The 13,669-nt window shown below is 46.1% G+C and overlaps 1 protein-coding gene across 1 annotated transcript in view; it reads right to left on the reverse strand.

The window, feature by feature from the left end:
• Position 1: 1 nt before the first annotated feature.
• The window catches only part of Tekt3 (tektin 3), a 32,781-nt gene continuing 19,113 nt past the window's right edge, over positions 2–13,669 (reverse strand). The window contains exons 5-8 of the mRNA XM_060365016.1: positions 12,696–12,839; positions 9,970–10,192; positions 6,853–7,007; positions 2–1,255 (exon numbers count right to left, since the gene is read on the reverse strand). Coding sequence (XP_060220999.1) covers positions 1,039–1,255; positions 6,853–7,007; positions 9,970–10,192; positions 12,696–12,839 — 739 coding nt within the window. The 3' untranslated portion in view covers positions 2–1,038. The remainder of the gene's footprint in view (positions 1,256–6,852; positions 7,008–9,969; positions 10,193–12,695; positions 12,840–13,669) is intronic.

The raw sequence follows: 13,669 nt of genomic DNA on the forward strand, positions 1-13,669 counted from the left end.
AGAGAAAAAAAATCTCCCCAAAACACAACAAATAAGAGATATGTAAGTTTAGGGCTGCAAAACTCATAAAATTATGACATTTTATTTCACTCTCACTGTGAGATGGTTTAGTGCCATTGAGATATCTCGTTCCATCAGAAGTAGAGGAGCAACACAAAACCTATAATTTGACTCTAAAATGATATTTTAAGGCCACAAAAATAGCCAATGTACAAGCTTATCCTCTGTCCATCAACCCGTCTGGCATTTGAACATCCTAAACTGACTAGCCAGTGTAGGAGAGAAGGAGGGCATGAACTAAGACAGGGGGACCAGGAGGGGGAGGGCATGAGTTCTGGAGTTAGCGGACAATGGTTAAAGCAGGCAAGCCCGTTGAGATGCAGAGAGGGGCACCAAGAGAGAAAGGGGAAAACAAGATATGAGAAAAGGCCTCTCCTTGCGGCTGCTTCCTGTTTCAGAGTGTGTGGCAGTGCTGAGGAATGGCCAAGAATTCGTGGGCAAGAAGGAAAAGATACGGGAAGAGGTTTGCATCCCACAATCATTTCCAAAGTGTAAGGCTCTCCTCTGTGCTCCCCATGGTCCAAGGCTCTTCACTGAACTCCACATCCTAAATGTCCCACTATGTCCCAACTGCATCATCTTGGGGACAAACACTTTAACACACAGCTCTTTAGGGAACATTGGGCAGTGGTTATAGCATTTATGACTCCTGATCTGGCCACCTCAAGGAAAAAAAATGGTCCTCGTTTTTCGGCTCATTCATATTACATATAGAGCAACGAGAATCTTTGGAACCCTCCTACTTATCTTCTCTAGTATACTGACTGCATTTCCTTATTTCCTTTCCACAGCCCAGGAACCCGGTAAGCAGCACATTAAGGTTTAGACACAAATGAAAGGCCGTTCAAGACAAGGGTGTGGTGTGTTTCTGTCAACACAACCCTTTATAGTGACTACATCAACACTAATTTAGATGCTGAGGTAGCGCTTTCTTCCTACCATCTCTTAGGAATTTGTAAACCACTCTCCCGGGGGTCCCTAACAGAAGCCAACCAGCCGGAGGGTGCTGGGGTAGCTTTTGCGCATGGTCATGCATTTTTCCTGGTCGATGTACAGGGTGTTGGCTTTCACAGCCAACTCGTGCTCCAGGGTGGCTTTGGTATGGACCAAGGCCTGCATGGTGTCCTCCGAATCCCTCAGGCGCTGCTGCAGAGTCTGGATGGTGTCGTCCACCTCGTACACCTCGTTAACAAGGCTGCGAGAGGGAGAGCATGGTTAGGGAAGGCGGGCGTGCGCCTGTGGCCGGTCCCCGGCTGCTTGCAGGGCCTGCGCGCTCGTCAGATTCTACTGGAGATGACGCAGAGGGACCGTGTCGGCATGCTTCCAGTGTCGTGCAGGGGAACCCCAGCGCCTGCACGCTGGGGTCCAAAACCCAAAAGACAAACTAAGCATATCCCTGAAGTACCCGTAAATTTTCACACACACACACACACACACACACACACACACACACCCCTATACACTGACGTAATATTCATATGTACAGACGCAAATGGATGCTTAACTATAATATCTTACAAGAAGGAACATTATAAACACCGATATTTTGTAAAAAAAAAAAAAAAACAAAACAATAACAACAACAACAAAGCACAAATGTGAGGGGAAACCCCTTGACTTCTCCAAGACTCTCTTCTTTTTGCTCTAGTCTTGAAAATTACTTTTTTGAGTTTAGGAAAGAGCCTTGAGCATCTAGAATTTCACCCAACCCGTTACCATATCTCAGCAGGGGGAATCCAACAAATTATAATGTCACATATCAAGACTTTGGGCAAAACCCTCACAGATCTAAAGTCAGAATATCGTAATTTTCCAAACTTTAATACGACGTAAAGATAATGCTATGTGCAGATGGAGGCATTGGACGCTGACTAGCGGCCACGTTTAGTTACTCTCTGATCCCAGCCAGCTGAAAACGTGGCTTTGCGCACAGTCAGCCCTCTGGATCTGGGGGTCTGCACGTGCGTTCAGTAAGCCACGGATTTAAAATATTTGGGGGAAATGTATTCATGCTAAACACATACCTTTTCTTCTTGTTCTCTGGACAACACAAGCAATGAAACCATTTACATTGCATAGCACTATAAGAAATCTATCCACCAACGAAAGGTACATAGAAGATTATAAATGGGTTATATGCAAATGCCAAATCATTTTATGTCAGGGATTTCACAGGGAATCTTGAGACCACCCCCATGGATCCTGACAGAGGTATTTCAGATCCTAATTGGTGATGCAAAGATGAGGCTGTGTTGTCTTCAAAGTTTCATTTACTAGCTCACTAAAGGGGCACTGAGAGAGGGAAAATTAGTTTCCGCCAGGTATAAACTCCCGCATAGGATATCCAACCCCAACTGGTCAGCCCTGGACACATGCACCTATGAGCAAAGCTAAATGGGGCCCCATAGGTTGTGTACACGTATGTGCATCTGTACACGTGTGTATTCATGTAAAACAGAGGAATTAAAGAAGAAACCACAAATCTGGGGGACCTGGAAAGGGCTTGAGGGAGAGGAAAGGGTGGGTGGGAGTTGTGCTGATAGAGTGCTCGTGTATGAAAGTTCTCAACAGCAACAACAAAAAAAGTTGGGGGTTTTGTTTTGTGTTTTTAAAAGCATATGCTCTGGAGAAAGACCCACACGGTACGCTGGTGCTCCAGACAGTCAAGACCTCTCCTGCTGCTTCTGATACAGCCAATAGGATGGCTGGTGGAGGCTGTTTGTTTACTGTTTGCTGTTTGGCCTTCTCTATTATTCTGGATTTCTACCAGGCCAACAATGACACCCCTCCCCCCACCATAAAACAGAGAGACGATCCACACTCAGAATCAGCGGGTCCGCCAACCTCAGGCGCAAAGTACTGTTTAGATTGGTTTTCACTTGCATCTTCTCTGCCTTCTTGTCCTTGATCCCTAGGCAGCACGGTGCAGTTAACTAATTATTTTACTGGTACTTACGTTGGATTATGGTAATGTACAGGCAATTTCACGTATACAGAAGGAAGTGTTCATAGCAAATTTTATGAGCACCGGGAATTTTGACATTTCGGAGGATGTCCTAGAACCAGCATCCTCAAATTATCAAGGAGCTGCAATTAGGAGAGATTTTATTTTCTAACTCTTTTTGACTTTTTAGAGGGGTGACCTGAAGGGGCCTGGGTAAGATGCCACACTGACACAAACATCTCCATCTCAAAGGAAGGTGCTCCCACCCCAGCCAGCATCTGAGTTCCCCCTCCCAGATGGCCATGGGCTGTGAGGCTGGCAGAGGAGGGGTGAGAAAGGCATAACCAAAGCACCCTAGGTCACTGTGCTCAACTTCTGACTGACTTTACCCCTTCCTCATGACCCAACAGCCCTCACCCACAAAAAACTAGCCTTCTTGTCCTCCAAACAACACCCTCATCCTCCTCCCCCAACCCATCCTTTCCATCCTTTCCTCATTCCTCTGCAGACCTGCTCTCCAGGGCACTCCCACAGTGTCTGACATCAGGGCATTCCTTTGCTATCTTTTCAGCCAGGGCAACTTTTATCTGTCTCTTGAGCTCTCTAATGAAGACCAACTTCCAATTCTAGGGCTTCAAAGAGACACTGGCTAGTTTGCTGCCCAGTGCTACCTAATGCATGCCAAGAAGCCAACCATCTTGTGGTCCTTAGGCGATGAGGGATGTCTTCCCTGAAGACATCAGGAAGCAACATCATCCAGCCAAATCAGCCTTGCTTACAACTGCATCCTGCAGTTTCTCCCACAGCTCATAGACGTGTCAAAGTTACGCTTCCGGTGAGGATCAACTTCTACATGATAGGTGGATGAGACAGGCTTGGGAGGCAGAGGGCTGCAAGGAGCTCCAATCCAGGGGATGGACCAAGAGTTAAGATCCAGACCCAAGACAGTAAAAAGGAATCAAGACACAAAGGAAATGGAGGAACCAACTTTCAACTGACCTGCATCCAGTCTGAGACAAGGAGGTTACCAGGAAAGGGCACCTGCCGACAGCAGGCATGTTGATCCATGCCTCTAATGCCAGCCCTAGCAGGCAGAGGCCTGGCCTCAGGTACACAGTGAACCCTGTCTCAAAAAACTAAGCGCTGGGGGTGGGGTGGGGAACCTGGGGACAGAGCACTTGCCTAGCACACACAACTCTCTGGGCTTCATTTCTCCAGCTGCAGAAAAATGGGCCACACCAGCTCAGGCATGAAAACATGTTAACATCTGGAATGCCCTTCACCTAGAGAGCATGCTGTTCTCCCTTCCGGTGGCTCAAAGTCTGAGGACTCATCCGAAACGATCTATTTTGCTGTTTAGAGCAAACCGGGTTGAAAAGAAAGTTTCTGTTTAAGATTCTATAATATATAGCATCACTGGTTCCTCAGGGCTGCTGGAGGTGGGGCTTTTGTTTATCTATCCACACAACCTGCCTCTCCTCTCCCAGTTTGCCCTGGCTTAGAAGAAATCCTGAACCCAAATGTGTCTTCACTCCCTACAGCCAAATGCTCAGTCTCCTAGAAACTCACCCAGGAGAAAGAATGAAATAATACCAGTGTTTCAATGTCAAAACAGGACAGGGAGGATCTGGGGAAAGCAACCACAGAGTCTGCTTTCTCGAAGCTGTGGGCACACAGCAGGCGGGCATCCCTCCCCCAACTTCAGCCACCATAAATCAAGGTCACCATCAAGGACACAAGTCACTTGTACTGTCCGTGATCTTAGCTGATTTTGGAAAATTGTTTTGCTGAAGGCATTCCTTTTCTTTCTTTCTTCTTTCTTCTTTCTTTCTCTCTCTCTCTCTCTCTCTCTCTCTCTCTCTCTCTCTCTCTCTCTTTCTTTCTTTCTTTCTTATTACAGACTTGAAAATCATTTTACATTAAAATTCAATTATGTCTGCTATCATTTATTTGCTTTGTCTTAGAATCGAGATTTAAGTTAAGCAGAGCCTTCTCTGTATTTCTACCAAAGATGCTAAAAAGGCTTAGAACTTTTTCAGGAGCCCGCTTAGAATATTTTAAATGACTATAAGTCTTGAAATGAAAACAGCAATTTTTCTCCATCCCCCCAACCCCCATCCCAAGTTTATGTTTTCTCAATTTAGAGAGTCCAAGGGTTGCTTTTAGAGCAATCAATTGTGAAGAAAAAAAAAGTTCCCAAATAATAATAGCCCCAAATACCTTTGGCCGGGATATGCTAACATGGAACCAAAGCAGGTTCTGTCCCAGAGTCAACACAACATGGAAGCAGAGGAAACGGACATCTAGAGAGCTGACGAGAGCATGAAAAAGGGCAGGACAGTGCATATTAGCTGGGAAAGGGGAGCATTCTGAAGAGTGGGGGAGGGCCCGGGCCACTGTGGGTGGGGACACCTCTGAGCTGGTAGTCCTGGGTCCTATAAGAAAGATGAGCAAGCCAAGAGGAATAAGCCAGTGAGCTCACTCCTCCATGGCCTCTGCATCAGCTCCTGCCTCCCAGTTCCTGCCCTTCCTTCAATGATGATGATGAGCAGTGATGTGAAAGTGTGAGCAAAACAAAATCTCTCCTCTTGAAATTGCTTTTGGTCATGGTGTTTTGACACGGGGATAGTAACCCTGACGAAGACACCCTACAACCTGTTTAGGCCTCCATTCCTTTGTAGTGCCTAAGGTTGGTAGGTTCATCTTTAGAATAAATCCTTCATGATAAAGAGACTACCATGGAATTGAATATAAGCGAAGGCCCATGGCATTCCCCAGCTGTCCATCTGATTGCTATCTATTTGATTCACTCTGTCAAGGAGTGCCTCATGACCTGGACCAGCCAAGAACGTGGGTAAGCTGGGAGCAGTAGCACACGCCTGTAATCCCAGCACTTGGGGAGGAAGAGGCAGGTGGATCTCTGGGAGTTCAAGGCCAGCCTGGACTACAAGGTGAGTCCAGGAAAGCCAAGGCTACACAGAGAAACCCTGTCTGGAAAAAAAATCAAAGGAAGAGTCAACACAGGTATTTGTAGGGATGTAACAAGGAACCCAGAATGTGGCTGTAGGGAAAAGACACTTCCTGGCTAAACCATTCTAAGCCTGTCCTAACATAATCTTTTCAAAGTTAGAATAATGGTAACAGCATGGTATGGCTCAGACCCTTCTTGCTGTGTGCGAGGAAGCTTGGTTTCATGAAGAGCAGCCAGTTCATCATCTTACTGGGAACAGCACAACTCAACTAGCCCAAACCCAGCTCTTGGGACTTCCAGGAAGCCGAGATACCAAGATATCAAGGCCAAAAGATGCCACAATCAGCGACTGAGTTCAGAGGGGCCAGCGGCATCGGTGCTTGGAGTTTCTTTTCTGATGAGTCCCACCACTGCCCATGCTGGGAAATCACAGAATGCCAGAGCCTCTGCCGCTCACAAGAGCAGTGTTCTGGAGAACGAGGATCCTACGGAAGTGCTCAGAAACCCAAATTGCACCTTGAACGTTCCGAACCAAATGCTAATGTTATGCGACGTGTCAGCATCCGTTTCAGTTTTTAACAAATACATGACGTCATATGCACGACCCCAAGCTCACCACTTCAGCCACCAAGGAGTTCAGTTCAGGGACATTATTAAACACTTTCATGCCATCAGGTGGTCATCACCATCACTCCCCTCAAGACTTTCTCCATCTTCCCAAACCGAACCTGTTACCTGTTTAACAGCTCCTGTCAGCAACCCTTTTAAAGGAGACGTCTTAATGATACTCGTCATCAGTAAACACCCTTAGTCACAGCCCAGCTGTATCCAGGAAGGGGCCCCCAGCTCTCCACTTTCGCCCACCTCACACCCTTACCGTAGCTGAGCCATGTCCCTGCACAGCTCTACGTTCGGTCTCCTTGTTCGCTCATCCAGCCGGGTATGAGCCACCTTTAGGAAGGCAGATTTTTCCTTGATGGCCTTTCTGATGGATAGTATGGACATTTCAGTCTGGAAGATCTCCTGCAGGATCTGTGGCAATGGGAAGCAGCCACTGACATCTCCTTGCTGTTCCCTGGGCAACCTGCAATGCTCCCACCCCTGCCGTGTGCTCCCTCCACCACTAGGAGAAGGGAGTAGATTCACCGAGAACCTTGCTCCTTCCACGCTCTCCTCTTCTGGTGCTCCAACACCTTCCTCCTATGACCTTGCTCTCTGCGGCTCCACAGTTCCAAATACTCCCCCACTTGGTTGTGGCCCCTTTCCTATGGCCTGGAGACGGTCCCGATGACACCAACACATATTCCGGATCTGACTTGTTTTTTTGCCACTCTCCAAGCTAATCCCAGTGTGGGGTCTCTCCACCGTCCCGTGTTCCCTGGCAAGTATGCTCACCCATGGCCTGTACCCATTCCCTCTGCCTCCCACCTACCCAATATCCCAGCGCTTCCTATATTCCGTCTCTGGCGCCCACTGATCTCACAAAAACGCCTCTGGAGGCCATCATCCAGGCCACTTGGATGCTTCCCTCTCCTTGAAACCCTTAGTTCTCTTAGGCAGCTGCTAGCCAAGTTTCTCACTTTCACCTTCTAGCTGCCCTTCATCCCTCCATGCCAAAGCTTTATCCTCAGAAACTCTGCTGTTGTATCCTCCATCCCTCACGGAGACCTTGCAAAACCACACGTATTTACTGCCCATGTAGTCCAAGTACTTCTAAATGCGTCACTCAGGCTTTGACCTGTCTCCCAAGCTTTTACCAGCCTGTCTAAAACAGCCATGTCTGCGTCTCACCAGAAGAGACTATGTTTCCTTCTGCTAAACATTTATCTATGTGGTTCCAAGTGGTTCCTTCACAACAGACTACCTCTTTTCTATGGTGTGTTTCTGGGGCCTGTGTGTGTGTGTGTATGCACATCTGTATGTGTATGTGTGTTTTCTTTCACTGGGACAGCAGACAGCAGGATCAGTGTGACATCCCAATATGCCTGAATGGAATTCAGAATGTGCCTATTATAGGTTGAATCCTGTGTCCTTCCCCTAAAAGTTCATATCCTGATGTCTCAACTCTCAGGTCCCAGAATGTGACTATATTTGGAGACCAGGTTTCTGAGGAGGTCAAGTTAAGATGAAGTCAAGAAAATGGGTCCAAACCTTGTAAATAGAGGAATCTCGGACACTGTGGTGACTGTTCTTGGTTTTCGACTTGACTAACATTTGAAATTAATTAAAACTCAAATGGCTGGGCACACTTGGGAGGGATTTTTTTTCTCTAAAGTACATCATTTGAAGTGGGAATACCCACTTCTAATCTAGATCTTTGAGGTGGGAAGATCCCTCTTTAATCTGGGTCACATCTTCTGCTGGCAGCCTATATATAAAAAACATGGAGGAAGGAAGCTAGCTCTCTCTTTGCCTGCTTGCTCTCATTGTCACTAGCAAGTGTATTCCTTCCCTGGCATTAAAGCCCACTTCTTCGAAATTCTGAAGACCAGCTGAGACATCCAACCTTGTGGACTTGAACAACTACTGGATTCTAGAATCTTCTGGGGTAGACAGCCACTGTGGATTAGCTGGACCACAGCCGCCTGTAAACCATTCTAATAAATCCATGCGCACACACACACGTATATATATGAGATGATATAAATGAGATGATATATATGAAAAAAAATATATATATATCACATGAGAGATGTGAGAGATTCATTCTATAAGTTCCATTCCTCTAGAGAACCCTGACTAATACAGACATAAATACACACCAGCCTCTTTATGGATCTGAATTCTGCCTCTTAACTATTGCCTCCTGTGCTCTGTTCACAGGGTTGCTCCATTGGAACACTTGTTCCTCCTTCCAACTCCTGTACACGCTTTCTGCATTTGTCCCGGGCAATCACAGTGCACGATCTCCTACAGTTACCACCATCTTCTGGAGAGTAAAATGTACATTTTATACTTTTCTCCACCCTGAACAATGTACTACACTGCCTGGCTTAACTGTTGTTTACTGCATGAGTTGGACATCATGAGAGGAAAAAGTGAACTGTTGGGGCCTAGGGGAAACATGGCACCACCTATTGCGAAATGCCACCTTAGAACAACAGGGCAAGGCCTTTAAACAGGAAAAGACAACGCAGCAGTTAAGAGCACTGGCTGTTCTCCCAAAGGACCCTGGTTCAATTCCCAGCATCTCCATGGCAGCTCACAACTATCTGTAACTCCAGTCCTAGGGGATCTGACACCCTCTTCTGGCCTCCTTGACCACCGCATGTACGCAGTGCGCACAGACGCAGGCAAACATTCATGTACATAAAAGATATATAGAAATCAGTGTCTTTTAAAGGAAAAAAGAAGTGACAAATGATGAGGAACACTTCAAGGGTGACTTCTGCATCCATCTTTCATTACATTGTCATTTAAAACTTCTATACTCACAGCACGGAAGACTTCACAAACTTAGAGACACTCAACCTTTTAGTTCCTGTCTTTGGTCCTGTCACCCAGAAAAGGGGTTCAAAATGATTGCCCCACACACACATACACCGTATGTTCTGCTAAATTCCCTTCCTAGTTCTATACAGTGATTCATTAAGCTTTATCATAATATTTTTGTTCCCATTAAATGCTAAGAGCCGTTCCCCATAGAGTGTGTTCTTCGCATCCCGAATACCCGTGAATTCCCATTTCATTGACACCTGGCTTCAGACGGAAACGAATACTATGCCTGTAATTACTTTTCCTTAGTCTGGATGGCCAGGAGACCATGTGACTTATGGCACTTTTCAGAGGTGGTGAGAGATTTATGTTCCCAGAGTCTCCTGCCTTGTCTATGGCAGAGATGGAGAACCCCTGATTGACTGACCTTTTATTTTTTCCCAGTCCTGTGGGTTGAGCCAGAGGCCTTGAATGTACCAGGCTAACTCTTTGCCTCTGGCATTCCTCCCTCTCTTGCCCCAGTCCTGGGTATAATGTTTAGGCCAGGCAAGCTCCTCACCTTTGATAAGTGAACATGGATTTTATTCTTGGTATCTATACTCTCAGTGATGCGATTGGTGAAGGCCAAGTTCACTTTGTTGAACTGGTTCCACATCTCATTGGCTATCACAACCAGAAGGTTTTCAGTGTCCTCTCTCAGCTGAGCAGAAGCTGCCCTCTCACTCTGGGAGCGGAGAATATTGTCATCTGTAAACTTGGCCCAAGATTCGGGCACTGATACCCTGGAAATGGGAAGAGAGCCGATGGGAACAATAACACCTAAGCCTAGATGGTCCACAGAGACTGTTCAGCCTGAAAGATAGAAGCCCCCATGCCACCCATGCTAGACAGGATGCACAAAATGAAAACAACAGGACAAAGCTAATTTAAATTTTTTCTCATCTTTGTTCTTATTTTACAGTTAACCAATAGTCTGTTAATAGGCATAAAGGAATTCTTCTGCCAGATTGAGGATGAATTACTGAAAACAAAAGCATGCAGGTTCTCTACAAATGTGTCATGACCAGCCCAATAAACAGAAGCAAAATTCTCAACCTTAAGAGTAGCCAAAGATGTTCCAACGAACAACCGTATGCTGAGAAAGCCTCTCAGCAGAGTAAAAAGAGAAAGGTTAACTTGCAGTTGGTGCCATGTTTAGCAATGTCTGCTGTCGTGCATCTGAGAATGCTGAACTGGAATAATCTTTCTGGACAATGGAAAGACAACACAGACTAAGAGGAGGTTATCATTTAAGTGTCTGTAACTCAGAAATTCCACCATCCTAAGAAAATAGTATTCCCAAAGATTGATAGGAAAAGACATTCATTTCATCACTATTTATATAAAGCTTTGCTAACTCAGAAACAACCTAAATAAATGAAAGTGTGGGTTAGATTAATATGTATGGAAAAGTCTACATAGCATGCAAACTCACAAATATTTACTTAATGAATCTACATTAACCTAGGAACATTAGGCTTACAAACAACATTATTGATACAATGTGTAGTGAAAAGTCAGACAGGCTATAGAAATGGTTTGTGAGCAATGTCATTCTTTAAGATTATACACTATCATCAGTTGCTCTGGGGATACTTGGAAGGACCAGTTGTCAACTTTGGGTGTGTCTGGATGGTAGATTTGGGTGTTATCTGTTCGCTTGTTCTTATAATAAAATATTGAATAGGACTCAATGTTGACTAGACCCAAAACAATGTCATTCACTCCATATATTTTGAAAGAGATGGCAAAGAACCTGTCCTGAAATCGGGGGCCTTTCTAAAAGCTAGGTCCCATCCTCCAGGGAGGCAAAAGATGCTCTCGGCTCACCTTGAGTCAGGTAAGAGGCATCATGTGGGGACTACACACAACACAGGGACTGTTTCTGATTCACAGGTGAAGGTTAAAAGCCAAGTGGTAACTGGTATCGAAGCTCTCAAGAGAGGGAGCCGCCTTGTGGGATGAGGCACCCACAGGACAGGACCAATTTTAGGATCACTTTAGGGGTAACGGATCGACAAAGTTGTGGGGGAAGCCATGGGGATCTTTACAGGGTGATGATAAGTCTCTGGCTGTGGTCACATGGACATCCAAGTGTGTCAGACCCATGGACACGCACGTGCAGTTTGGCCGTTTTGTTCTATGTAAGCTTCACTCAGTCGACTTGGTTAATCTTTAAAGGAAGTGGCTGGCTCAAACTATATACGCCCTGCCCAAAATGGTACCCAGGGGTCTGGCAAAGAGCTACCAGTGAGGCAAATGTAACAAGCAGTGGTAAGAAAGGCATTCCTGGCATCCAGCCTGTGTACACAGGACCCAGGCCATCTAGGAATTGGCAATGTCTGGTTTCCTTTCCGTCTGTGTTTTTCTGGGTTTTCTGCACACGAAGATGCCATTTTCATGTCAGGAAAAGAAAAATCTCTTTAATGAAAGAATGCAGCACAGTTCATTTCCCTGACTCTACTAGAATAAAGCCTTACTGAAACCTAGTCAAGGTCAAGTGTGTCTCTCCTCTTCAGCCACCTAACCGCACTTTGCACCCTCCATTTTAGCTCAGATTGGCAATGATTTCCATCAGTGCATTATTAGGCAGCCAGCCTTTAAGTCAGTGGTTCTACACCTGCTGGTCACATCTTTGGCAAACATCTACCTCCAAAAACATTATGACTCACAACAGCAGCAAAGTGACAGTTAAGAAGTAGCACCAAAAATGATTTTGTGGTTGGGGGTCACCACAACATGAGAAAATGTATTAAAGGGTCACAACCTTAGTAAGGTTGAGAATCACTGCTGTAAGCAATGAGTGTGTCATTGGGGAGCATCAATGCCTTTAAATGTACTCTTCACTTTGAGGTGCTAGGGACAAATCCAGGCAGATGGACCCCCTCCCTAAGTCCCACCCTCTGCCTCCCTCCACACCTCTCTGAAGATAATAAGTTCATTCTCACTGAAGCTGGCTCCCCAGAATGAGTGTTTGTGAAAGTGAGTCTGCTTTCACTTTGGCAAATGTTCGTTTGCCCTTCTGTTCCTTCAGCATCAAGAACTCTCACCAGAAATTGCCACCATGAACTTTCGAGACTCCAAAAATACGAACCCAAGAAACTTCTGTTCTTTATCAATCACCCAGTCTTGGGGATTCCATGGAAGTTGCAGAAAACAGAACAGGACAACCCATGCTGCCTCATAATGAAAGCAGAGAGGGGAAAAAATGCCATTACAGTCACAGCACGGCATGTGCCAACTTACGTTGCATCCACATTTTCTGCTCCCCGGAAGTAGCTGATGCCCTCAGAAGTGTTTCGCAGGTACTTGCATTTACCATCAATCCGGAGGGCACACTGTTTGTCACTCAGATCCTTCTCAAGCTCGTGCTGTACAGCTCTGTTTGAGCTGCAATACATGGGGGAGAGAAGGGAGACATGGTTTCAGTCAGGCAACGACTTCCCAAAGGACCAGGCATTGCCCTCCTAAGTCAAAACAATCAACCCCCACTTTGAAGGAGCATCTGTGGAGATGGCCATGCATGTGAGTCAAGAGGACCCTACCCTTGCCCTGCTCCCACCCCTCCCCAACTTGCCCACGGGATGTGGGGAAGTGGAGGAAGTGGAGGGAGAATAATATCTCCTAATGCTCACCAATAGTTCCAGACAGGTCGCTGGTTTGTGATATACATCCCCACTTCTGTGCCTGCCTTTCCTCCTTCTTGTTCAGCTTCTGTATTCTCACCCCTTCTCCTCTATATACTTACTTCCCCCAAGAACTCAAGAACTCCAAGAACTCATGAGACTCCCTTGACCCATTGGTCACCTAAGTTTCTGGCTTATGTTATGGCTCAGATGTTTCCCGGGAGACAGAAATGAAGAATCTGAGTCAACTTCCAAGAGTGCTTGAAGGGAGGTCAGTGAGCTGGCAGCTCACTCCAGTATGCTCCCCCTCCCCCAGCTCAGGAAGAGAAGAGAGCCTCGCAGTCTCAGAGATACATTCTTCCCTGAATGTCAGGAAGAGAGGAGGCACAAGTCATGACCAAAGACTAGCCCTGGGTGAGAGGTGTGCATGGGTGACAGGTGAAACATAGCTTCACTCGTGTAACGGTTCATTCAACGACTGTTGTGTGACCCTAGAAACAGGCAACACAGTGGGATTTTTTCTGAGGAGTTTGTGCTGCAGAGAGCACACAGACAATACACACTCTACACAGGCAGCTGGTGTGGCCAGAAGAA

The sequence above is a fragment of the Meriones unguiculatus genome, chromosome 11, assembly GCF_030254825.1.
Source record: "Meriones unguiculatus strain TT.TT164.6M chromosome 11, Bangor_MerUng_6.1, whole genome shotgun sequence".
NCBI lineage: Eukaryota > Metazoa > Chordata > Mammalia > Rodentia > Muridae > Meriones > Meriones unguiculatus.